The following is a 27,297-nucleotide window of genomic DNA, read 5'->3' as shown; positions in this document are numbered from 1 at the left end:
TGATGCACTGAGCTTTTCTTTTTCATTCCTCTTTTCACTCTCCGTGTGTTTTTAGACTTTAATCATTATTCATTCTTTTTAATCGACGGCTGTCTTCCGTGTTGTCTTTTTTCCTGCCTCTCACTCCCAACCAGTCATGGCAGATGGCTGGTCTTCCCTGAGCCTGTGTTTTTGCAGTTAAAAGGGAATTTTTCTCTTACTGTTGCAAAGTGCTTGCTTATAGGGTGTTGTTTGATTGCACCATAAGTTACAATGGTGGTGTACCCCAGAGAGCCACATTCGTTGTATAGAAAGCTCGTGGTTAACAATGAATTTACCTGAATATGGTGAAATCTTGCATCATATCAGAGGCCTCAGGTTTCGTAGCTTTGAATAAGGTCTTTGCTTGTCTCAGAGGACAAATTTAATTACATTTTTGAAAATACAGTTCAGCTTCCGTGTTGTTCATGCTGGCTTTTAACAAAATATGTCTCATCTGGGCTTTTCCAACTTGGAAAGTAAAAACAGCTGAGGTGAAAAGGAGTTCTAGTCCAGCGTAGTTTTTAATGTGAACATCATACACCAGACTTTTTTTCCCAATGACTTTAACACACCCACAGATAATCACGCGTAGTTATAGCCGCAGGGAGGTGCTGACGAGCAGGGTGAAAAGGATGTTGTGGCAGTACTGTGAGTTCGAGTTTGATTGGTCGCTTGTGCGTAAAACACTCCGTCCCTCTTTAAACTGCGGTCAGGTTTGGTATAGCCTCTCCTACAGCTGTGTGTTTCTGGCAACTGGATGTAGGAGCCTCTCTCCTTTAACTGGGGCTCAAAATTGGAATGGTAAACACTAGCTGGGTTCTTTATTGTGCGTAAAGAGCTCCACATCATGTCCAACAATGTGTTGATTAAAACCCTAGAGGGCCTGTGCCTGGACTCAGGTTATATGGCGGGGGAGAACTGCCCGTCACTCAGCCTGTCCTCGGGCAGGTCGGGGCACTCGCAGCCAAATTTGAACACACCTCACCGGGGTCCTTGCTGGCAGCACGCCGGCTCCCTGTACAGCAGAAACGGTAGCTGGGACACTGTGAGCACGCTGCCGGAGGACGTGATAGATATCCTAACGAAATGCCCCTTTCTGCCCGAGCTGGAGGAGTATCCCTGGATCGAACAGGAGCTGCTGGAAGTTGTGCGTAAAGTTGCCCGCACGCGTGCGTCATACACGAGGGAAGCGGTCCACCGGCTCTCTGTCCTGCTCCGGAGAGCTTTGGTGCGCATCTCCCGGGAGGCTCAGCGGCTGAGTGAGCTGCACAGGCGGTGCACACGGCTGGAAGTGCAGAGCGCAATGAGGCTGGTGTTGAGTTGGGGTCTCGCAGAGAAGTGCATCTCATCTGCTGTGAAGGCGGTGTCCCTGTACTGCATGAACTCAGGCAACACCGCGCGTCAGCGCGGCAAGTCCTCGCGCTGCGGCCTCACGCTCTCCGCGGGCCGTTTCTTTAGGTGGATGGTGGAGACGCGGGTGTCGGTTCGTGTGCACGAGTACGCTGCAGTGTGCCTAACAGCCTGTGTCGAAACTTTGGCAGAGGAAGTGGCAGGACGTGGGCTGCAGGCGGCGAGGCTGACCGCGGAAGAGGAGGGAGGGCAGATCGACGGGGTGATCTGCGGTCCGGTGACCACCGAGCTGCTGGATGGAGCTGTGAGCAACGACGCAGAGCTGTGGGGGCTGCTGCAGGTCTACGAGCATCTCATATGTGGCAAAAATGCCAGTGGTGAGTTCAGTGACCTCATGACGAGATTTTGAAGCTTACTTTTAATAAAGTATAGATCTTTAAAAATTCTGATCTAAATAAAAAGACAAAAAAGGATCAAAATGCAAATGTTATTAATTTATCGCTTAAGTTTAAAGCAGGTATTATATGCACATGTACAGGCTGTTTTTCTCTCCCCTGTCAAGAACCTTAGATTAAAAAATGACAACTACAGAAAATCCAAAATAAGAAATAGCTTTACAACAACCAACTCATCCAAGTTACCTTCCAGCAGATCCACAAACGGTGCTTCAGAAAGTTCAAAAAAGGTTCTGACACCTTTTTTTCTGATACAGTGGATACAATGTGTTCTTTGTGCAACATTCCAATCTAATGTTCACTTTTATTATAATTATGTTCATCTGGTTACAAAACGATTTGTCCATTAGGACTTATTTGTTTTGGAGCTCTTACTTCACTGTCAGTCACAGTGAAGCAGTGTTCTTTTGACTTCTGCTGTTATAGGAGTCATATATATATACTGTATATATGTCATATATAGAGACAACAACACTATGTCCAGCTGTAGCATGCTAGTCTGAGGCTAGTCTGAGGCTCTGCTGAGATTTCTCTTTCCAAATTTTTGTCACATTTATCTTATAATATGTGATATTTCCTCTTCTTTCTCTGTTACACTTTCACATCACAGCTTGTGAGAAAGAGGAAGATGTCTGGATGAAAACCTGCCAGCTTTTGTTATTTCAATCAGTCTTTGAAAAAAAACTCTTCTTCAGTACAGTGCCAGGACTTGCATACATGCATACATGCATCTGTGACTGACGGTTGTGGGCTACATTTTCACAGGCTGACCTCACTACAGAGGGGAAAAACCTTGACTTCCTACTCGGTCCTCTGTTGAACTGGGTAGTGTTACAGATTAGACGAGTTGATGATGGCATTAAATTGCTGAGAACTCTCCAGAGTCCCGATAATAAGAACCAGAAGCTTAAGAAGTCTACAAACACCACAGAGAGAGCAATTAGAAAATCCTTCAGACAGGAAAGAGGCATTTTGGGTAGTAAGTAGGAAACACTGTCTGTTAGACTCACTGAGGTCAGCTTTGTTCTTCTTAAACATATTTTGCCTTTGAATAATCACAGCATGGACAATGAGCAACTGAGGAAGTGTTACAGAGCAAAGTTTGCATGAATCTTATGTCACAAAATTGACAAAAGATGCTTTCGGCCTTGAGTTTGAAGGGCAGATTAATTCCTTGGGCTCTTTATTGTATTCTTGAGCAGTCTTTGTGGCCTTGCTCCTGCTGTGGGAGGGTGCTGCTGATGGAGAGTGTTGTTGCCATCATTAGGTGTGCTTGATCGGCTGCAGCTTTTAAGTGGGAGGTACATGTTAAAGCAAGATCCACATGAATGCTAGGACTGAGGCTTGACAGCTTCATGTTTGAATTCGGGAGACAGATGGTTACGTTTTTACAGATTTGGATTAGAACTTTGTTTCTTTTGATAAAGCATATAGTTAGGGCTGGATCAGGTGACCCTGAATCCTCCCTTGGTTGTGCCAAGGCTGGTGAGGGCTTCCCATGATGCACTGTCTTTTTTTTCTCTTCACTTACCTTTTTTTCACCCACTGTGTGTTTATACACCACCCTGCGTTTCATCATTAGTTATCATTCATCTTGTCGTGAAATCGATCAATGTAGAGCAGTGTCGCAAACCACGGAGGCCCCAGAAAAGTGCAATCAAACGTTGAGTTTATTAACAGCCCGGAGAAAACATCAACATATGTCTTCTGACCAAAATACATGTTGTGGACACTTATAAAGCAGTGGGGTTACACCCCCCCCCCCCCCCCCCCATGGCGTCAATGACAGATTAAAATAGGTTCCAGACATTAGTCACAGTTAATCGTACATCTTGTACATCTTTGATAGCTATAAGCAGACATAGAACTTCTCTTTTCTATAACACCTTCCATGCAAGGTAATAAACTTCAAGCCCTCAGGGTCTCTGGGGCTAATTATTGACTCTGGTCATCTGTTGCCAGAAAGTAAAATGCAACAGGTTTGCAACAAGAAGCTGGGAACATTTGGGCCTCTGCTCAGGCCTATTCCTAGATTATATGTGTTGTAAGCATGCATTGCAGTTATCCTTCTATGTTCTAGTTTCCCTCAGCATGTATCACCTGGACAGTCACGCCAGTGAAGCTTAAGACCCTTAATGAACCGAACATCAACTCAAAATAAGCTCAGATATGCAGTATGTATAAAATACTTAATGGAAGGGTCCTCAAATGCAATATCAATACTGTGAGAAATATTATTAAATGAAATAATGCTGTAAAGAATGTTATTAATGCAATTATAATGATGCAGATTATATGGCAGCAATAAAAGAATTATTTCTGTATCTCCACAATCTCTACTCTTCTCCCCTTATCCCAAGCGGATGGTCACCCTTACCTGAGCCTGGTTCTGTCAGGTTTCTTCCTGTTAAAAGGGAGTTTTTCTTTCCCACCGTCACCGGTCTTTACCTTCCATTAAGTGCCTCAAGGCAACTGTTGTTCTCTTCAGTTCAATGTATTTATATAGCACTCTTCACAGGATAAAAACCACAAAGTGCTTCACAGTAATATAAAAACAGATATACATAAAAAAAAACAGCACAATCAAACTTACAGCAGAAATCTAATTAAAAGCTAGTCTAAATAAATGAGTCTTAAGCTGCTTTTTAAAAGAATAAATACAATTAAAGCAACGCAATGATGGAGTTAGAGCATTCCTCAACCTGGGGGCCACCGCTCTAAAAGATCTATCACCTCTGGTCTTAAAACGAGTTCTTGGGACTACCAACAGCCTTTGATTAGATGATCTCAGGCTGCGAGAGGGAGTGTGGGGTTGATGTTGAGAAATGTGGGCAGAGGCATCACAATTCAAAGCTTTAAAAATCAGTACCAAGATTTTAAAATGAATTCTGAAATGTACTGGAATCCAGTGTAATGAGCGTAACACTGGTGTAATGTGCTCCGTTTTTCGTGTCTTAGTTAAAAGCCTTGCAGCAGCATTCTGGACTAACTGGAGACGGTCAAGATTCCTTTTGCTCAAACAAAGATACAGACTGTTACAATAATCTGAGCGAGATGAAATAAAAGCATGAATAACCATTTCTAACTCAGATTTAGACAAAGTTTGCAGTTTGGAGATGTTTCTTAGCTGAAAAGGCAGTTCCTAATGAACTGTCGAGAGTGTTGTTTTGGGGACATGGCAGAATTTTAAAAAAAAAGGTACCTGAGGCTCGGGTGAACAGATGAGCCAAGAGAACCAAGATGCTGTTTGATTAGAGATATCTGGTTGTTGGGGGCAATAATTAATGTTTCTGACTTCTCAGAGTTCAACTGTAAGTAGTTGTCACCAAGCCACTGCTCAAGGGAAGCTAAACATTTAATTAAAGAGGACAGTTTATGGACTTCCATCGGCTTAAAAGAGCAGTAGAGTTGAATGTCATCAGCATAGAAGTGATAAGACCCCTCAAGGAACTGCCTGATTATAAGTTCTAGAGGTAACATGTACAGGAGAAAAAGAATCGGTCCCAGAACTGAACCCTGTGGTACCCCACATGTCAGATCCTTAGAATGTGACATAAACTGATTTGCAAAAACACTAAAAGATCTGTTGGAGAGGTGTGACTGAAACCACTCCAGAGCCAGACCGGATACAGCGACTATGTCCCGGAGCCTGTTAATCAGGATGGTATGGTCAACGGTGTCAAAGGCAGATGTTAAGTCCAACAAAACCATGACTGAGGATGCTCCGGAGTCAGCTGACATCATAATGTCACTAGAGACTTTAATTTTGCGGTTTCTGTTGAGTGACTTTTATGGAAACCCGACTGAAATTTGTCATAAATTTCATGTTTTTCTAAAAAAAAGTGGTAAGTTGATCTGCAACTAGTTTTTCCAGAATTTTTGACAATAATGAAAGCTTAGAGATAAGCCTATAATTCTTAAGCTGTGTTGGATCCAAACCGCTCTTTTTAATATTGGCTCAACAACAGCATGCTTACAGAACCTAGTGACCACACCTGGTGAAACAGAGTTGTGATTTGGGACTATATAAATGACACTGAATTGAATCGTTTCCCTTATATGTTCAAACTGCCTGCAACACGCTGGGATACTACAGGTCCCAACCCTCAAATGAGGACGAACAGGGAAAGTAAATGAATGAGTGCTGTTAGCCTCTGACCCATACACACACACACGCGCGCACGCACGCACGCACGCACACACACACACACACACACACACACACAGCCACAGTGTTCTTCCTGATCTGGCAAGAAAAGCAGTGAAACCTGAGCAAATATTTCCACTTTGTTTGCAGACAGCTTGCTGATAGCATCCACAGACACAGCTCATAATAAATACAACAGAAAGCAGATTTAGGCTAACACTGCAACACACATGGTTGTCAGATCAGCTCAGAGCGAACTCCTTACATGAGGCTTTTTTTGTCTTCCTTTGTGACATCTGTAGTTTTCATCTGCTTCTGTGTAGGTTAAAAAAATCAGTGAACTATTTTTACTCCTGAGCATCCTTCAGTAACTCTCCTCTTTCCTCCAAATATATTTGAATAACTCTGACGTCCTTCAACACGATGCACTGATGAGGCTGATTTCTGGGTCATGAGCAGGATGACAGAGAACAGAAAAAGAGGCGCAGATGAATTACTCTGCAGCAAATACAGTGGTTACAGTTGTTCTGCTGCAAACTGGTAATGGCTCAGAGAGCAGACGCACCCGGTCATGATGGTGTTTGCCGTGTCACCAACAAAGATGGCTTACCTGAAGAACGCTTTGGTTATGTGAAAGCTGACTTAGATTTATTTACTGTGTCAGCTCTACAGGCAGGATCTCAACAACCAAATATTACTGTAATCAGTACTATTAGTGATGTCACAATCCTTTGTGCAAGGTCGTGGGAGCTATCTTTGGGCAGATATTTTGAAGCATTATCCAACAACAACAACAAACTTTATTTATATAGCACATTTAAAAACCAGTGGTGTACCAGCTCACTCCTGGTGGCCGATTGGTGGGGCCTGGCGCCTGTGGCCCGGCTGGGCCCCTTCCGGGGGGGTGGGATGCTCGCAGGCCTCTGGCCTCTGGGCCTGAAGCTCGGTCCTCTCTGGCACAGCTGGCTGCCGGCAGAACCCACGGGCACGCCACTGCAACCCCCTCTGGCCTCTGCTCCGTAGCTGCTGGGTGACCTCTCGTTTGGGGCTCTCCTCAGCTCTTCCCAGGAGGGTGGCACGGTTCCCCCCCTTTTGGTGGTCCTCCTCGGGTCCTTGTACTCTGGGGCCTGGATCTCCTCCATACCTGCTTCATACCCTGGTGGACGGGGCTGTGGCTCCCCACACTCCCTAGCAGATCGTTACATGGAGAAACCTTTGGAATACAAACATGCTGATCCACACAGGTGTACACACAGGTGTACACACGGGTGTTCACAGACGCGGACTACAGCTTTCTTGGCTGCTGCCTCAAAGCACATTGTGCGCTGTCTATCTTGCGTGCTGCACAATATCGTTTAATATTTAGTATCTACTGATATCTACTGCTAGCTAGTTTATTGTGATGGTGCTGTTTTTTATTATGTTGCTCTTTGTTGTTTGCTTTCTCTTCTGTTTTCTTTTCTCCATACAGGTGATCCAGGTGTTTTGTTTGTTTTTTTCTTTCTTCCCCCCCTTCTCACCGTCTCTTCTCCCCTTTGGTTTTCTTTCTCTCCCTCTCTTTCTTTCATTCTTTCTCCCTGTCCTATCCCCCAGTCATGTCTGTCCCGTTTGTAGCAACCGAAAATAAAATAAATTCATAATTATAATAAAGGTCAATCAAATGGACCAATATGGCAAGGCCATGATGATCCACTTGGTAAAATAAATCTGCTTGGCATCTTTCTTGGCCTTAAGACAACAATTCTGACGGCTAAAGATCCAAACGGGACACAAAAAAACAAAAAAAACAAAAAAACAGTGGTGTACCAAAGTGCTTAACATGCAAGAGAATAGGATGAAGTAACAGGGAAGGATGAGGGCTATGGCAAGGTACCAAAACAGCTAGCAAGTTGAATGGCATTAAAACACAAAAGCAAAAGAAATTGCATATGAAAGCATAAAAGAAAACTAAGTGTAAAGGATAAAACAGTCAAAAAAAAAGTTTACTAATGAACACTTGAAATGTTTGGTAAACTTGGTGTGTGTGTGTGTGTGTGTGTGTGTGTGTGTGTGTGTGTGTGTGTGTGTGTGTGTGTGTGTGTGTGTGTGTGTGTCAGCTATGACTGAGGAGGAAGTGGATGCAGCCAGCTGGAGACAGTATCTGATGCTGGGTCAGATTACATGGAGTAATCCAACACTCATTGGCTACCAAATGTCACTTAATGTCATCTCCATCTGGCGTTTATGTGAAACTATAAAACAGAAGGAAAATGTGGTTTAATGTTTAATGGCTTGGCTACTTTGGGTTGTATTAGCAGGAGGATACAATCTGTGAGCTCCACCACAGAGGAAGGCTCCAGCAGGAGCATTTTATGGACAACTGCACCAAAGTAAATGGTTAACCAGAGGTCGAGCACATTGGACGGCTCTGTCCTGACCAGCTTTAATCAAACTGTAGACTTCTTTGTGACAGGAGGCCGTTTGGATGTTGGAGCTCTGCTCTGCTGTTAACAGCATCTCATGGCTGCTGATTCCTGGCTCTGTGCGCTCATTGCCCCAAGCCAACACAGAATCGCTCCAGACATGCGGCCTGCAGGTTTTAACCAGATTATACGACGAAAACAACATCTTCTGCCTGTGTGTTTGACATTTCTCTGAGCGGAGGCTTTATTTAATCCCACCCAAGTAGGAGCACAGGATTCTCTGTTTCTGTGCCATTTGGCACTTCATGTTTGCTCCATTAGTGTTGTCATGTTGGCTCCATGTGAAACAGAGATCGTATCATAAAAGCCCTGATACGGATTGTTTCTACCATAAGTTGACTTTAAACAGTCTGTTCAGGTTCCTTGATGTTATGAACACTGAGCTAACCCCTGCTCTGACTGACCTTCTGACCTCCGCTTAAAACACTGAGATTGTTTAGGATCATACTGTATTGTACTGTACTGTATTATCATACTGTATACTACACAAACAAGTGACTTACTGGTGCTTTTGGGTGAACTGTGTGAATTCAAAAATCCCTTTTTCATGGTTATAATATTTCTGTAGCTGCAGGCTCTTGTCTACATTGTTGGGTTAAGCATCCATCTCTCTAATATTCTGACCAACAGGTCAAGGTAAAAAAGGCAGTGCTATAGTGGAGACACTGACACCATGGATACCACAGCTAGTTATTAACTTTTATTTAAACTGGGGTACAGGTTTTGGCTAATTAAATTGAGAAAAGTCAGAAGAAATGAAACGCCGTGTCCTTGAAAGCCAAATAAGTGAGGGATGCATCTTACATCCAAAGCATGCCTAATGGTCTGGTTACAATTTGTCAGTCGCAAAAAGCATGCTCTGCCTTTATCATCTATTTTAACGAACCAAAGTATGAACAGGGAGATATACTTAAGAAGGCCTTTATGCAATAAATTATTTAAAATGATTAATAAGATCATTTTCTTAAACTTGACCCTGATGACCATTAGAAAGAATTCGAGACTACTGACTCAGTTTTTAGATGCAGAGGCTCGACTGCATCCACAGTTTTGCTGGTTGAAGATGTGATCACCAGGTAACCTTTTGTTCCCAGCTAGTTGACATCCTATTTTTACTCTAGTGTGATGTAGTCCCAAAATATTAGAACAGCAACAGGTTATAAATGACTTTAACAGAAGTTCAAAAAAGCCTTAATTTATTTGATTAGCAACAATCTGTGATTCCCCGTTTTCTCAAATCAGAACAACAGTTGCCTCAATGTGCTTTATGTTGTAAGGTAAAGATCACACAATAATACAACAGACAAAACCCTGAAAATCATGTGACCCCGTATGAGCAAGCACTTTGGCGCCAGTGGGAAGGAAAAACTCCCTTTTAACAGGAAGAAACCTCCTGCAGAACCAGGCTAAGGGAGGGGCGGGGCCATCTGCTGCGATTGGTTGGAGTGAGAGAAGGAAGACAGGATAAAGACCCTCTGTTAAAGAGAGCCAGAGATTAATAATAACTCATGACTAAATGGGGAGTGGTGAATAAACACAGTGAGAAGGTGACAGAGGTCTGCCTACATGATTCCAGTTGGATGTTGTTGAGTTTCTATTGCTTTGATGCCATGAGCATTACTCTTACTCTTGTTACTAGTCTTTACTCTAAATTATTTTTGTAGCAATAATAAAACCTTCTGCATGTAAATGTTCCATGTTGTCACTATCTGACCCGTTTTCACAGCACTGCAGAGGTTTTCTTTCTTTTTAATGTATTTCCTTCTCTCCTGGTTTAGTCTGGATCGGGACTGAGATTGTAACCTTAAACCCTTACACACAAACACTCACTGAAACATGCACACAACCTTTGACTCTCTGGTTCTGTTGTCTCAACCAAACACTTGCAGTATTATACCATGCAGCAGAAAAGAGCTGTTGTTTTCGGGGCCGGGGACTGAGCCTCTCTCTCCATTTGGGACACACACACACATACACTCAGTCTTTCTCACAGTGTGTGCTTGCAGGCTCGAGGGTTGTTGAGCACTGTTTTCACTGAGCCGCAGGTACACACAAGGAGACCGTCAAAGGAAATGACTTAATCACTCATGATTCTGGATGTAAGCAGGGCAGTGTTGGGAACAGGAGCTCAGGCGTGTCTTTAGGGGGGGTCGGTCCTACACGGGTCGGTATTAGAGAACAGTGATTTGTGCTTTGTCCACTGCAGACTGGTCCCCTGTTGTGCACCAGTGAATAGATGCCTGTTCACCCTGTCTCCTGTCTGTAAACATAGCAGGGTAATGAGCATCGATTATCACCTACACAAGTCCGTTTTTTAACCAAAGATTTCTTTATTTCTGGCCAGGCCTGGTTTTAGAAAGCAGAGATGTTTTTTCAGTAGAGAGGAATGAATCAGCTCAGGCTGATAAACAGTCTGATTAACATTGGTATATCCCAGAGGTGTTGGATGAGGTTTGGGCCACACCGTACGGTGAATATTGTTTCTAATACACTGAGCTGTATACTGCCTCAAGTGTCCTGTAGGTTTTAGATTTCACCCTGGGTGAAAATACCTGAATCAAATGATGAGTTCATTCCCAGGCCTCTGGAGAACTTCAACACATGTTGAGGAGGTCATTTAGCCATTTGAATCAGCTGTGTTGGATCAAGGCCACATCTAAACCCTGCAGGACACCGGCCCTCGACACCTGTGGTTTATGGTCATGTCAAGGCTAAAGATCTGACCATAGAGAGAACCAGTGGAATTACATGATTCACAGTGAGCAAGGACTTGGCAACGGTGGGGAGAAAAAGACCCCCAAAACCTCTTTTTGCAAAACCAGGTTCAGGGAGGGGCCGCCATCTGCTGGGAAGGCATCAAAGAGGATGAAGATCTGTCTGTCTTCTGACTGTGAAATCTGCTGGATCTTAAGTTTTAAAAACACTGGAGTATAGTAAGGATGCAGAAAATGCTAGCTTACTCTAGCTAGCTCTTACAATTATTGTACAATCTACTCTACAATATAGAGGTGACTGTTGTTGTGATTTGGCACTATATACATAAAACTGAATTGAATTGAACTTGAAAACTAAGTACCTGTAAACGCTCCAGTGGTTACAACCACTTCACCATCCCCATCTGTCCTGGCTGGTCAGTCATGTTCATGTCTCCATACATGATCACTGTGAATGCCTCACTAAAGCTGGATTTGTATTCTGTTGGGCTTTAGGTTTTGCAGATTGTCATCAGTGATGTGGCTTCCATTGTGCGTAAGATTACGAGTCAGCAAATCCCCGATTCAAAAGCACACAATGGTCAGGGATCTACGAGTGTGTGTGTGTGTGTGTGTGTGTGTGTGTGTGTGTGTGTGTGTGTGTGTGTGTTGGCGTATATCTGTATGGGCTTTTCTAAAGTGGCTGCTTGGCTTTGAGAGTGAGTGCATCGCATCGTACTAGCAGATGGCCTGAAGTGGTGGTGCATCATGTCAATAACATGAGAGAGCTTTTGTGCTGCAGTGCATTCAGAACTGTTGTATCCATGATGTTCTGTGTGTTTGTGAGATACTTTTGTAATGCTACGTTGCAGTGATGAGTTTAAAACTGGCAAAGAGTTTCTGAAGACAGAACCTTCTCCAACCACGTACATAGGCCAAAGTGATGCAACAAACCAACTCCCACCTTTATGCAGGAAACTTGGCTAAAAACTTACAGCTTCATAAATGTTCTTTGTTTTTGTAGGTGAGCTGTCACTCCCAGCCCACATCAGCCCATACACAGAGAGCAGGGAAGATGCCTACATCCAGCTGGAGCTGCGGATGTTGGAGCAGGCGCTCCTTGCCACCTGCGTTGGCAGCATTGGAGAGCTGAGTACGTGTGTGTTGTGTCAGTCAGCACAGTAGGCTCCTGTGTTTTGTGTGTGTTTATTTAAACTGTGACCGACGTCGGACTCCTGGGACACAGTGTTTCCACTTGGTTCCATAACCTGTGGCTTGTGTCCAGATAACAAGAGCACTTTCAGACCCTGCAGGCCACCGCACCTCATTATCTGGCACATAACCTAGGTAGCTACCACAACTAAAACAAGCTAGCTGCAGTAGGCTAACGTTAGCTTTTAAAAAGAACTTATTTCCAGATGTTTCTTTAGGTTGGAGTCTTTTGACGCTGAGAGCAGCTTGGCTGCACGGTCAATAAGAAATGCATTCCTGCCTGTGCACTGCTGGCTCTGTTGTGCCGGCGCCGGGTCCATTGTGTAACTGACGCCACCAACATTAACAGGACGCTTACATTAGAGCCTCTTATTGCGTGTTTTGTTTGGGCTTCCTGCAATGCGTGGAATTACCACAATTAGAGAGGGGATGGGCTAACATATGAAACAGGAAATGACCGCCATGTAATGCATTTAACAAAGTAACTGTATTCTAATTATCACTTATTTAAGTGGTAACTGTAACAGAATACAGTTACTCATAATTTGTGTTTTTAAATACATTATGCTGGTACATGTACTCTGTTACTCCAGAACTCTGACTATTACAGACCCACTGTGATCCACTATGTCAACAAAACTGGAAGGTTCATAACTCAAAAACACTGGATCAGCAGGTAAATGGCAGATCAGAGGGAAAAATAATGCAAATTAAATTGTAACTGTATGAGCTTTATGGCAAATAATCTCAGCCTCATTATTGCTGTTGTTTTTCTTTTTTTTTTACATTATTTCTTTGTCCATAAAACAGACATAACTACAAATATATTAAGTTTATAAACTTTCTGAAATTTCTGAAATATGACAGCCTGTGGTGGTGGGAAATGATGGTTCCCGTCTTTTTGCAGGTGATCTGGTGTGTCGAGCAATGCACCACATGCAGCGTCTAAGAAGCTCGAGTGCCTCCATCAGCCACTCTTCTTCAGCCAATCAAATGCCAGTATCCTGGGCTCCAGATGCCCTCCGCACACTCTACTACTTCCTGTCCAGCCCACAGATGGAATCACTGGAGAATCCCAACCTTGACCCTCCAACCATGACACTGAGCAGAGAGAGGTTTGTGTGTGTGTGTGTGTGTGTGTGTGTGTGTGTGTGTGTGTGTGTGTGTGTGTGGCCATCTCTATACTGTCTTATGTTAAACTTTTTTCAGGCCATTCTTGCTCCTCCCTCCTCTCATGGAGTGGATCCGTGTTGCCGTGGTGCACGCTGAACATCGCCGTAGCCTATTGGTTGATAGTGATGATGTCAGACAGGCGGCCAGACAGCTTTTGCCAGGACTGGACTGTGAGCCCAGGCAGCTGAGGTAGGACACCAAAGAATAAAACCACTGATCGTGTATACTGTCAAAGCTGGAGTTGACTGATTACCAACCTGTCTGGCATTATTCAACCTTCTCAACTAGACTGTATTGAAAGGATGCCTTAGATCCTCCAGGTACAGAAAGACTGCCTAGTGACCACAAAAAAGAAAAGGAAATCGAGCCTCCAATCAGGAACCCTGAATATCAAAACAAGCTGTATGGATATCAGTATGAGCAGCATCTAGTCCTCTAATAGGTGGATGTTCTCTAAAAATGCCGTGCAGATAGGAGTTAAATTGATATGACCTGTTTTTTTACTGTGTTACTCTGCAGGCCAGAGTGCTGTTTCCAGTTGTTTAAATGTCTGGATGCAGAAGCTGCTTCGGCTAAATTCCAGTTGGATTTAGGATTCAGGATGCTCTCGTGTGGCCGAGCAGACCTGCTCCACCACGCCGCCCGGCTTCTAGGAGCTGAAGGTGTCAACACTATAGACGATCAGGTGAGTGCAGCTGTGTTTCAGTGACTGGAACAGATACTAGGTTGATGTTTATACGTTTAAAATGTAATTCAGAAAACTGCTTAAAAATTTACTGAGAAGACTCCAATCAGAGTAAGGTCAGAAGAGCTCTGCTGGATAAATGTGATACCTTTGTCAGTATACAGATAGATTCATAGGAGACAGAGTCTAATATCAGCAGCTGTGGGACAGCTATGAATAATTTGTTTTCTAATGGTTACAATTTTATTTGCGAAGAAATTCATCAAGTCATTGCTAGTTAAGGTTAAAGGAATAATTGGTTCAACAAAGCTGTGACTCTTTGTCAGTCTGACTGCACTGACATGATGATGTCTCAGCTCTCAGATCTCTTTTTTATAGATTTATAGAGTTTGAAGTGTGTCTGATTTGTTGGCTTCTTCTTCAGAGTAGTCACATTATCATATGCTAGATAACAGTAACCGTAATAATAGGATCATGGACCTCTGTCGTAGCAGAGTTTAGGTAGCTGCTCTGCATTGTCTCGGCACATGGATGGAAGAAGATAACAGTGGCGGTATCACTTCCTTAAAGTTAGTTCCAGCCCTTTGAGAAAGACATCTACTGTAATGACATGTATTGTCCAGTGCTCATTATTGCAAAATTAAAATGATTATGTGTTTTTATATGTGATCTGCTCATTTTAGCTGACTCTACGAGCCAAACGATGCATTAGTCCGTTTGTTTTGTCTTGCATTGATTTACGATCTACAAATGTAAAAATGTAGATTCTTCTTTTGTGCACAAATAATGAGATACAACTGTATCTATTTTCACGATGCAAAATCATTAACATTTTAAAAATCTTAAATACATCTTACATATCATGTGTACATAGTTGCACTGGTGGATGTCATTCTGTTCCTCTGTCTCCTGATGTGTTTTCCATTGTATTACTTTGTATCTAAATTATGTACATAAATAAAAAGAAACAAAACCTACTATGTGTTCTTGCAGGGAATGAGCCCTCTAATGTACGCCTCAGCAGCAGGAGATGAGGCACTAGTGCAGATGCTCATTGAAGCCGGAGCTCACCTGGACATGCAGGTAAAGAGTGATGGTGGTGTAGGTAAAACCTCATTGCATAACAACAGGTTGTGAAGTATGTGTGTGCTTTATGTTCAGGTCCCTGGCAGCTCTGCCAGACATCCGTCTGTTTACCCAGGCAGTCGGCACTGGGTGGCCTTAACATTTGCTGTGCTTCACAGTCACCTGTCCGTGGCTCAGGTGAGTCCTTCAAACAGACTCCATCAGCAGAAAAACATTTCACTGGACTACTGAAATTAGCATTTTAATTGCTGCAGTGGTCTGACTGAATGAGTCTCTCACAGTATCGTGTTTCTCATGCTGGCAGCTGCTTTTGGAGGCCGGTGCAGACGTGGAGGGTGGAGCCTTGCTGGACAGTCAGGAGAGCTCAGCTGAGACACCACTACAGCTAGCTGCTGCAGCAGGTATCATTCTGCTGAACATTTTAGCGTATGTAATCTGAAGTTAACTGACAAAACTGTAGCTTTACCAAAGTGGACCTTTTTGATCAGAAACACATTGTTAATAAGAATAAATTACAATGGTGTAAATAAAAACTGGTTACAATATAACATCTATTTTGAGGTTTTCGCGTGGTTGACTGTTTGGTGAAAACTATTTGTATGAATAGATGTTTTAGCAGAATAATGACTTGTATACTGACAGCGCTGCCAGTTTAGGCTCTATGAGGGGCCATGTGACCACGAGTCACACATGTCACATGTTTCGAATGGATCCACCAATAGAACATCCGATCTTCTCAGGTTACTACGACATGGTTAGCCTGCTGCTCGCTCACGGAGCAGACCCTCTGATCAAAGTGCATCATGGGAATTCACCGCTGTATGAAGACATGAACTGCTTTAGCTATGCAGCAGCACATGGGCACAGGTGAGACTTAAAGTTCCACATTTTCCAGTTCCTGTTTTACCTTGCTCTTTCACACATATATAGCAACACATTTGCCCTTTCCACCTGCAGAAACATCCTCAGGAGGCTTCTGCAGCAGCCACAGCACAGGAAGGAGGACATCCTCTCTCTGGAAGAGATCCTGGCTGAAGGAGTGGAGGATGAGGAGGAAGAGGAACTAAAATTTTCAACACAGCCTCTAGCTCCTGACTCCCCAAGCATTATTCCGAGTTTGTGTAAGAACAGGATGAAGGCCCTGCAGCAGGCAGCCTACTACAGCGCGGAGCACGGCTACCTGGACGTCACCATGGAGCTCAGAGACATGGGTAAGCACGTGATGTCAAACTGAGGAACTCTGAACTGGGGTAATCGACTTTTAATTAAGAAGTAAATACATATGCACTGCAGGCTCCTGGTATAATTTTGAAATGTGCGTAATTAATTGTAAACTTGTGACAGATAAAAACAAAATTTCATGCTGAAGAAATCAGAGGAGAGCAAAATGTGAGATTTACAGTCCTTTATTACAAAGCTCAGGATGAAAATATCCATGAATATCAGACAGAGCTTCATCATGAGCTTCATAATGAGCCCAGTTACACCTTATTTGTTACTTTAATTGGCTCGAATGAAATCAAATTGATTGAAAAATTAGTTCATTAAAAAACACACGTCCAGTGAAGTGAACACATTGAAACTATTAGCCTAGTGTGCAGCCCTAGCACAGTACCAAGAAGCAGGCACAGAGGTGTATTTATGAAGCTCATTGCTGGGACATGAAAATCTACCTCAAGTGTTCACTGCTTGATAGAGTTATTATAATCTGACAGGAGGGTGTGTCGACATATAGAACAATCTGGAAAACAAAGAAAACATGTTTCAACAGCGAGCGTTTAAAACTGTGATCTAGTATTTTTATATACACTCAACAAAAATATAAACGCAACACCTTTGTTACTGCTCCCATTCCCCATGGGATGGACGTAGAGACCTAAAATTCATTCCAGATACACAATATAACCATCCCTCCCAAACAGTGGTCACAAATCAGTCCAAATGTGTGGTAGTGGGCACATCTGCTATATTGAGATAATCCATCCCACCTCACAGGTGTGCCACATCAGGATGCTGATCTTACATCATGAGTAGTGCACAGGTGTACCTCAGACTGCCCACAACAAAAGACCACCCTGGAATGTGCAGTTTTTTGGGCTATTGGGGGTCTGGGGACCCAGAACCGGTCAGTATCTGGTGTGACCACCATTTGCCTCATGCAGTGCAACACATCGTCGCATGGAGTCTATCAGATTGTCAATTGTGGCCTGTGGAATGTTGGTCCACTCCACTTCAATGGCTGTGCGAGGTTGTTGGATATTCGTGGGAACTGGTACACGCTGTCGTATACGCCGGTCAAGCACATCCCGAACATGTTCAATGGGTGACATGTCCGGTGAGTATGCTGGCCATGCAAGAACTGGGACATTCTCAGCTGCCATCTGCCCTGAACAATGTGAACCATGATTCATCCGTGAAGCGCACACCTCTCCAACGTGCCAGACGCCATCGAACGTGAGCTTTTGCCCACACAAGTCTGTTACGGTGACGAGCTGGAGTCAGGTCAAGACCCCGATGAGGACGACGGGCATGCAGTTGAGCGTTCCTGAGACGGTTTCTGACAGTTTGTGCAGAAATTGTTTGGTTGTGCAAACCAATTGTTCCAGCAGCTGTCTGGGTGGCTGGTCTCAGACGATCTTGGAGGTGAACCTGCTGGATGTGGAGGTCCTGGGCTGGTGTGGTTACACGAGGTCTGCAGTTGTGAGGCCGGTTGGATGTGCTGCCATATTCTCTGAAACGCCTGTGGAGACGGCTTATGGTTGAGAAATGAACATTCAATGCACGGGCGACAGATCTGGTTGACATTCAAGTCAAGTCAACTTTATTTGTCAATTCTGCCACATGTACAGGACATACAGAGAATAGAAATTTCGTTACTCTCAAACCCTAGTGATTAAAAAATGCAAATAAAATAATTAAAAAATAAAAATTTAAATAAATACAATACAATTTTACGTATAACAAAAAAAAAGCTATGCAATATACAATATACAATATTCAAGTAAGGAGGCATAGTAGTGCAAATAGGCAAATAGTGCAAATGGAGATTTAGTAGTATGCGGTAAGAGATAGTGTAACAACAAAGTCTTATGAGGTAATGGCAGTCCAATGCTCCACAAGTGACTGGTAACTGGTGCAGGCCAGTGAGTGAGTCAGAGAGTGTGTGTGTGTGTGTGTGTGTGTGTGTGTGTGTGTGTGTATGTGACAGAGTTCAGTGAGACTGTGGAGGGGAGAGGGGGCAGAATCGGGAGGGAGTTAAGCTTCCTGACAGCCTGATGGATGAAGCTGTCCTTCAGTCTGCTGGTCCTGGCCTGGAGACTCCGCAGTCTCCTCCCTGACGGCAGCAGCTTGAAGAAGCTTTGCATTGGGTGCGTGGGATCAGCCGCTATGCCAAGGGCTTTTTTAGTGAGACGGGTGCTGTAAATGTCCTGGAGGGAGGGGAGAGAGACACCAATGATCCTCTCTGCAGCTCTCACTATGCGTTGGAGGGTTCTATGACAGGACGCATTGCAGGCTCCAAACCACACAGTGATGCAGCTCGACAGGATGCTCTCGATGGTGCCTCTGTAGAAAGTGTACATGATGGGGGCTGGTGCTCCTGCTCTTCTTAGTTTGCGGAGAAAGAAGAGACGCTGCTGTGATTTCTTGGCCAGTGCTGTGGTGTTGTACGTCCAGGAGAGATCCTCTGTGATGTGCACACCCAAGAACTTGGTGCTGCTCACTCTCTCCACAGACGCTCCGTCAATGGTCAGAGGAGCATGTTGGGTGTGCATTCTCCTGAAGTCCACAACAATCTCCTTCGTCTTCTCCACATTCAGAGAGAGATTGTTGTCAGCACACCACGTGGCCAGGCGTCTCACCTCACTTCTGTAGTCGGTCTCATCCCTGTTGCTAATGAGACCCACCACCGTTGTGTCGTCCGCAAACTTGATGAAGAGGTTGGAGCTGTGTGATGGAGTGCAGTCATGGGTCAGCAGAGTGAAGAGGAGGGGGCTCAGCACACATCCCTGCGGGGCCCCCGTGTTTAAAATGATGGTGCTGGATGTATTACTGCCGACATTCCTGCTGTCAGCATGCCAATTGCACGCTCCCTCATTGCTTGTGGCATCTGTGGCATTTTGCTGTGAGACAAAACTGCACATTCCAGGGTGGCCTTTTGTTGTGGGCAGTCTGAGGTACACCTGTGCACTACTCATGATGTCAGATCAGCATCCTGATGTGGCACACCTGTGAGGTGGGATGGATTATCTCAATATGACAGATGTGCCCACTACCACACATTTGGACTGATTTGTGACCACTGTTTGGGAGGGATGGTTATATTGTGTATCTGGAATGAATTTTAGGTCTCTACGTCCATCCCATGGGGAATGGGAGCAGTAACAAAGGTGTTGCGTTTATATTTTTGTTGAGTGTATATAAAAATACTAGATCACTGAGAGACGTAAAAGAAGTTGAGGATGTGACAGCTAGTGCTGTCAGCGTTAAACGCGTTAGCACGGTTAGCTCGTTAACGCGTTTAATGCTGACAGCACAAATTTCAATATAAATTTGAACCCTTTTTTTTGTTGTCCATGAGGTGTGCACGTTCTCTTTGTATTTGTGTGCTTCAACAAATGAAAGTGAAATAAACTGAATGAACTAACAAAAGCATTCAAAATCCAAACTTTGTATGATGCCAGGAAACTTGGTGGTTTTCCATATATTGCATTGAAAGCGTCTTTATAAAAGGAACATTTGCAATCACCTGCCTGCAGCTTCCTATTTCCTTTGGCTTTGATGAGCAGCAATCCAGAGAGCGGCGGGGAAAAACAGAGTAGTTTAACAGCTTGTTGCTTCTGGCTCCAACTGCACAAAGACCTCAAACACGTTCCCTGGTTCCCTCTCGCTGATCTCTCCAGGTGTCCCCTGGAGGCTGCACATCTGGTTAGAGTCTCTGCTCAGAGCCCAACAGCTGTGTAGGGACGATGTCATCATTTCCCTCCTCACAGAGTTCACCTCTATCAGGACGGAGGACTACAGCCCCGGGCTTCTCTCCACGGGCATCCCGCTCATGTTCAGCATGTTGGAGACCACCAAGGTACAACTCAGCACCTCTGCATCTCTGATTATGTGGATTTTCCCGTCTTTCCATAATTTCATGGAAATGCGGATAAAGGGTTTGAGGCAGAGCAGCTAAACAAAAGAAACAGAAATGATGATTCCTGACCTGTCTTGAAAAATAGCGATGGTACATTTTTATTGTTAAACAGATTTTAGAGAGTGGTGTCACACTCTGTGCCCAGTACAACAAACATCTACTAGCTCTACAAGGTGGCGGATGTTCAGTTGGTTTTTTGCTCCCATGCATGAAAGACAAACTGTGTGTCACAATGATACTGCTGCAGAACGTGACGAAGCGTAGTTCCCGACCACTCCCACACTTTTGAAAAGGTACACAGAGCCAACCATTTGGGGACATTTATACCTGCACTGGGGACTATTCTGAAATTCAAACCTGTTCAAACTATGACACCATATTATAAAAATATTTTCTCATTTATTTACATACTTGTTTGTTCTTTGGTAATTTCTCAGTAAAGTTCATCACAGCACTCAGCAGTGGCATTAGTGTGAGCCACGTTCACACATCCATCAGTGTATTCTCACATGCTGATGGATGCTTCGGGGAAAATTTCCCGCAGATGCTTCACCACTGGAGGAGTCAGAGTTTGGATCATCAGTCTTCTTATATAATACAGCATATATAAAGGACTGTGTGTGTGGATGTGTGCTGCTGAATGTGCAGAGGTCAGTGCTACGATGATCTCCTGTTCTGTTTTATTCTATGTAGGACTACGTGGTAACAAAGCGTCTGGCGACTGTCTTTTCTCTCTGCTACGGCTCGTCTCCCGTTCCTCCGGTCCCACCTTTGGACGTCACTCTGTCCACACAGCTGGGTAACACTCCCCTCCTGCCAGTGTCAATGTTTAACATGTTACATTTGACCAACTTATGAAGGATTACATGGTTGTCTCTGCTCAGATATTCATTTTCTGAACAACAAAGAGATGTCAGATGTGACATTCATGGTGGACGGGCGCCCATTCTTTGCACACCGAGTGCTGCTGATGTCTGCGTCAGACAGGTATCATCTCTCTTCTCTGACTGACATTAGCTGCCTGTTATTATTAACCTATAAGAGGCTGCAGACATGTTCTAGTCAATGCAAACAAAATTAATGTCTAAGGGCATGTAGCAAAAGGACTATACAATGCAAGAATATAGGCTCGTGCACGCAATGCTTGGAGAAATTGCATAACATGTAAATTGTAAGTAGTTAAATTTCCAATAATGAGGTCAGGGTACATGTGTAAATAAGAAGTCTGGGTGAGCTAACGGCTCAAGCTTTTGACTCCTCTAAACGCTACATTTCACAGTTTTTCTACTCTTGGATCTGTATGATGTCACTGAGAGCAGATATTATTAATATGATTAACTCTACAGCTCTAATTCAGACAGAGAAGGACATGAGGGACTGCACATGGCTCTAGTGTAAAGTTATTTTGAGCTCTTATTTAAGCAAAGCTCGTCTAGAAGAGTTATGATAAGTGAAATCCCCCAACAGACTCTCCAAACATGCTGCTGACTCAAAAACACTTAAGCACACTATAAAGTGCTGACAGTGTGAAATTAACCTAAGATGTGAAGCAGCTTTGTATGATTCATAACAGAGGAACCTGTCCACTACACTAAATATTCTGATGTACGTATGTATTGGAGTAGGCGTGTTCAGATCCAGTAAAGTGGGATTTGGCAGGTTGGACCAGTGTGAGGGAAGAAAATAATTTAGAAATAAGACAAATACGCCTGAGCAGTTTTTTTGTCTTTGCATACAGGCTGTGATCAGCTGACCTGTTTGTGGTTGCTGCTTGCCGCCCTTGATTCTAACACTGCACTGCCGTAAGCTTCACCACAGTACTGCTCGCTAAGCAGTTTAACCTGCACCAAACTGTATTTTCATGAAACCTTTGAGTAATACAAAATAATTATACCTTAATTGTTTCTTCTCACAATATGTGAGCTCAATTTCAAAATATCAACATTGTGAAATGGATCCAATATTATTATTTTTTAAATAGCACGTGTAACTTCACTGAGTGACCCGACACGGCTCCGTGGGTGTGTTTTTGCCTTTTTCTTTTATTTTGATACAATCCGTTTTTATTATTCGTGGCACTTTCCGGCGCACGCTGCTCCAGCAGCTCCTCTCTCTCCGGCCCGGCTGCTACTGAAATAGGGAAGACCTACACAGCACACCCTGAACCTGCTGCTCCACTCCTCCCCTGCAGCCGAGCCACCAACCACACCCGGACACATCATGATTTAGAACCAAACTTTAAATGTTCATTTTATCAAATGGCGCTGAGCACTGCTTACCTAGAAATGAACCTTTCATCCACTAATAGGAGGCATTCCTCAGTGAGCTTCCGTGTGCTATGATAACCAATGAGAGAAAGTATCCATTTTAATGTGATTATTGATCATTAATTCTTTCAGAACAGCTCTTACACTTTATTTAGAAAGTTTATGTGAACAAGTGGCCTCGAATGTCACCGCCTATTTAAAGAATGAAATGTGTCCTGATGTGCGTTCTGTCCTGGCAGGTTTCGCCAGCTGCTCGCAGATTCCCCCGATAACATCGTCCACATCAATCACATGACCTACGGCACCTTCCAGGTGAGGAACTAGCTTACTCCTTGTGCTTCGGTGCAGATGTGACTGAGACCTTTAGGTGGATGAAGGCTGTTTCTTTCCCTGCAGATGATGATGAAGTCTCTGTACTGTGGAGGAACTGAGGGGCTGTCTGTGTCTCCCTCTGAAGCCTTGAAGGTAAACGTCCCACAGACTGTGAGTCAATGCCTGCTCCAGTCTGGGCCTTTTTTAGGATTTCCAGCTTGTTGTGGATTGTACTGGTTTGTGTTTCATTAGATGAATCTCTTTAAGCCACTGACTGTGAGGTAGGTTTAAACTATTTATGACTTACTTCTGTCACCGGGGCAAATACTTTAGACGGCATCTGTTATTTTCTGTTGTTTCTGCTGGCAAATCAGTCAAACATTTCTTTTTGGTAACGTGCTTTTTTGGACAGGAGCAGCAATCGTGGCTCAAGAGTTGGGCGTTCGCCTTGTAATTGGAAGGTTGCCGGTTCGAGCCCTGGCTCCGACAGTCTCAGTCGTTGTGTCCTTGGGCAAGACACTTCACCTGTTGCCTTCTGGTGGTGGTCAGAGGCCCCGGTGGTGTCAGTGCGCCCCAGGGTGGCTGTAGCTACAATGTTGCTGCCATCACCAATGTGAATGGGTGGATGACTGGATGTGTAAAGTGCTTTGGGGTCCTTAGGGACTAGTTAAGCGCTATACAAATACAGACCATTTTTACCATCAGGTTATTACTATGGCAGAAGTACACATCCACAAATGATTTTAATGTGTATTCACCACTCGTGTGTGCATATCCAGCTTTGTAAATAGTGTAAAGTACACTGATGGTTTACTCTTTGGTATCTGTCTCATAGCTGTTGCCAGTGGCCACTTTCTACCAGCTCCGAGGTCTGCAAAGACGCTGTGAAATGTCACTGTCGCAAAGCCTTACTCTGGACAATACTGTCAGCATATACAAGGCTGCTAAGGTAAAAACACACAAGCTGACATGTAAGACAGTTAGATATCTGGGACACAGCTTTTATTCAAACCATAGACTGCATATGAAAGCACTGTCATGAAAAGTAGCAGTAGTAGTAGCCACGGCAAATCTAAATATCCCAAAAAAGATGAAATTGAAGGGGAGACTGATCAAACATAACTCAGGTAAAGTTTTGGATTGTTGCCTTTTGATGGGCAGTTACAGAACCTGATGATAGGACTCGTATAAACTCCACCACAAACTGTTTCTCTCACTTTATTACTTTAGATTACAGAGAAAATAAAGAATAGGCAGAATTTGTGATTTCTCATATTACATTTGATTGATTGGACCATGTTCTATTTAGACCTTCATGCTTCAGGCTGTGAAACTAAAAACTCGAGCCTTATTTTCTTTTAGGTGTAAAAATTATTGTATTTTTTAATGGTGACTCGAATTTCAAGATCATAATAGAAGGAACAACTGTTTGCATAAATGTTGCTGCGAAAAAAATCTCCAAGGAAAAATTTCTTATATCAACATCATATATAAAATGGATTATCGCAGAGACACTGACTCAGCTTCTGCACTTGCAGCACCATGGAGGAGCTGAACTCTGCAGGTTTTGTGAAGGATTCTTCCTGCAGAACATGGATCAGCTCCTGGACAGGGAGGACTTCCACAGCCTGCTGCTAGGAGGTTTCAGTCAAGAGCTGCTATACCCAGGCCTGGGCACCCGATCTGGACTCGACCAAGATCAGGATCTACTGGTCCTCCTAAGGGACTTGGAGAATGTACTTATCCAGAGACTTTATATCCTCCACTCTGCATGTCGAGAGTAGAAATGGTGGAAATGTTGACTGTGTTCGACTTGCTGTCAGATTCAGTCCTGTTTTTGTGGTAATCTGAAAAACTGTTGCTAGCAGATTTTATTAGCTAGCTCAGCGGTCCCCAACCCCCAGGCCACAGATCGGTACCGGTTCGTGAGTCGTTTGGTACCGGGCCACGAGAGTTGAGGCTCGGGTGTGAAATTTATGTTTTTCAGGGTTTTTAGTGTTATTTTTTTTAATCGTTTTTATCGTTAACTCTGTTTCCCTGGGTCTTTTCCCGTGTGTTATGAATAAATCTTCTTTTTTTTGGTACCAGTACTGGTTATATTTTGTTGTATTTATCCGCGACACCTTAAAGGCCGGTCCGTGAAAATGTTGAAAATGTTGTTGGACATAAACTTGTCTGTGGCGCAAAAAAAGTTAGGGACCGCTGAGCTAGCTAACTGACAGACATAAACGGAGAAGCTGGAACACTATTTTAAAAGTACTCCATGAAACTGCTAAATGGTTTGGTGACATTTAAATAAAGATTTATGGTCTGGGGAAATATAAGGAAACTCAGTTTGAAACCATCATAGATGATAGCACTGCTGTCTCAGGATTGACTGGTTAATTGTTTGGTCCATATATTGTTAACAGGACGGACTGTCTGGGAATATTAAGGTGTTACCGTTGATAAGGTGAAAGGTGCTACATCAATAGGCTTTAAGAACAGATTCATTTTTTGAAAGTGGGAGAAAAAGACTGCCTGTAAAGAATACCACCAATGAGCCTGAGTGACTGCGAGCTTCATTTATGGCTACATTTACAGAATATCTTATTAGTGTAGCGAATCCAAGATGGCGCCAGTGTGTACGCCAGGCCGTCTTCATCTCCCCAAGCTCTGAGTACTGCTTGCCGTTTTGCTTTATGTATGCTTCCCGGCTGTTTTTGCACTAATTGCCTATGATCGTCAAACTCTTTTGAATCTTCGACCATTGAACCATCAAACGCCAGACGTACGCTGGGAACCAGGGACTTTCCCCCCGCTTTCGACGGATATTCTTCCCCTCGTACGCCACCTGTCTTTTGCCTCCTACAGAAAAAACGACCTAGGAGACAGGGTAAACGGAGCGGTATCCATGAACGCATCAAGGCCTACCTAAAGTCACACGAAGTGATTAACCACTATGTTATCTTGGATATTTTACGTTCCTCCCCATCCTTCCAGGACTGGTCTACCTTTAGGCTGATTCGCCATGTCGGCCAGCATGCTCACTCGGTCTACCTGCTTGGTGTTGGATGCAGACCTCCAGAGGTGGCGTGAAGCACAGCAATCTACGCCTGTTGAGGCGCACTCATAGAAGTGATAATGTGACTACGATCCGGATGGCACTGCTCAACACCAGCTTATTAAAGAACAAGTCCTTAATCCTAAATGACTTTTTTCTCTAATCAAGGTGAGATTTCTTGTTCCTGACGGAGACTTGGGTACGCCCCTGTGAGTCCTTTTCCTTTTTGGAACTTCTTCCCCCAAACTGTGCCTTTCTGAGCTGTCCCAGGACCTCGGGTAGAGGTGGAGGGCTAGCCTTGGTCTTTAAAAACAAATTTCGAGTACGGCAATTGCCTCCTGCCATGTACTCCAAGGCCACACACTTGATCTGGTATTGTCATATGGTCTGGACATGCACATTACGGATATAAGCGACGCTCGGTCCCAGTCATGTTTGATATTGAACTTTGTAATGTGGAATTGAATTGTGCCAAGTGTGCACGATTAATCCTGAGATTACCAGCTTCTCTGTGGCCTTTACTAACTCTACTTTTTATGATACCAACTCTAATTCAGCTATATCGGTTGATGAATTTTCTAACTCCTTTATTTCAATATGCTCCTCGATTTTAAACACTGTGGCTCCATTAAGGGCTTACCAACCATGGCTGAATGAATCCACCCGCGCTCTCAAGCGTGAATGTCACCGAGCCGAGAGGAAATGGAAAAAAGGCAAACTTCAGGTGTCCCTGGAAATCCTGCATAACTGCCGATCAAAATATCAGAAGACTGTCAAAATTGCAAAAGCCTTCTTCCTGACAGAACTTATTACTGACCACAGTCACACGCCACAAGTTCTGTTTAAAATCTTTAATTCAGTTGATAATCCCTGCTCTACGCCTCCCTGGCGCTCTGTGAAAAATTCTTACATTACTTTATAGATAGATAGATAGATTTCAGCACTAAGGGCACCATATCTACCGGCAGTTAACCAAACCCCAGTTTCTGAATGCTCTATGGTTTTTCAACAGTTTGAGCCTGTATCTTTTTCGACTCTGAAAGAAATTATTGATCATATGAGTAACTCTAATACGCTGCATGACATTCTGCCTTCCCACATTAATAAGGAACCTCTGACTACTATCGGTCTCTCTATTTTACTTCTAATGAACTCTTCACTGTCATCAGGCTGTGTTCCGACCAGTGGCGTGTCCAGCGGGGTGGCACAGGCCACCCCAGGTGCCACCCCAAAGCTAAAACAATAAAATTC

At 43.8% G+C, this 27,297-nt stretch overlaps 1 protein-coding gene across 1 annotated transcript; it reads left to right on the top strand.

Annotated features, from left to right (window-relative positions):
* Nucleotides 1-868: 868 nt before the first annotated feature.
* On the top strand, nucleotides 869-25,327 carry LOC113007621 (ankyrin repeat and BTB/POZ domain-containing protein 2-like). Its single transcript, XM_026144380.2, has 17 exons — nucleotides 869-1,748; nucleotides 12,153-12,281; nucleotides 13,248-13,455; nucleotides 13,550-13,702; nucleotides 14,033-14,198; nucleotides 15,192-15,281; nucleotides 15,360-15,461; nucleotides 15,589-15,685; nucleotides 16,025-16,151; nucleotides 16,242-16,495; nucleotides 20,186-20,364; nucleotides 21,118-21,223; nucleotides 21,309-21,411; nucleotides 22,931-23,003; nucleotides 23,088-23,156; nucleotides 23,839-23,952; nucleotides 24,542-25,327. The coding sequence occupies exons 1-17, from the start codon at nucleotides 869-871 to the stop codon at nucleotides 24,785-24,787; spliced, it is 3,096 nt and encodes a 1,031-aa protein (XP_026000165.2). The 3' UTR covers nucleotides 24,788-25,327.
* Nucleotides 25,328-27,297: the final 1,970 nt, after the last annotated feature.

The sequence above is a fragment of the Astatotilapia calliptera genome, chromosome 1 (genome assembly GCF_964374335.1).
Source record: "Astatotilapia calliptera chromosome 1, fAstCal68.1, whole genome shotgun sequence".
NCBI lineage: Eukaryota > Metazoa > Chordata > Actinopteri > Cichliformes > Cichlidae > Astatotilapia > Astatotilapia calliptera.
Note: the sequence above shows the minus strand (reverse complement) of the source record. Positions and strands in the feature narration are given on the sequence as shown.

Bases quoted from the DNA above. Each gene is read 5' to 3' on its own strand.
- LOC113007621 (XM_026144380.2), top strand. From the start codon at position 869: ATGTCCAACAATGTGTTGATTAAAACCCTAGAGGGCCTGTGCCTGGAC. The intron at 15,282-15,359 runs GTAAAGAGTGAT...CTTTATGTTCAG, and splicing joins GAGCTCACCTGGACATGCAG to GTCCCTGGCAGCTCTGCCAG. The intron at 21,224-21,308 runs GTAACACTCCCC...GTCTCTGCTCAG, and splicing joins CACTCTGTCCACACAGCTGG to ATATTCATTTTCTGAACAAC.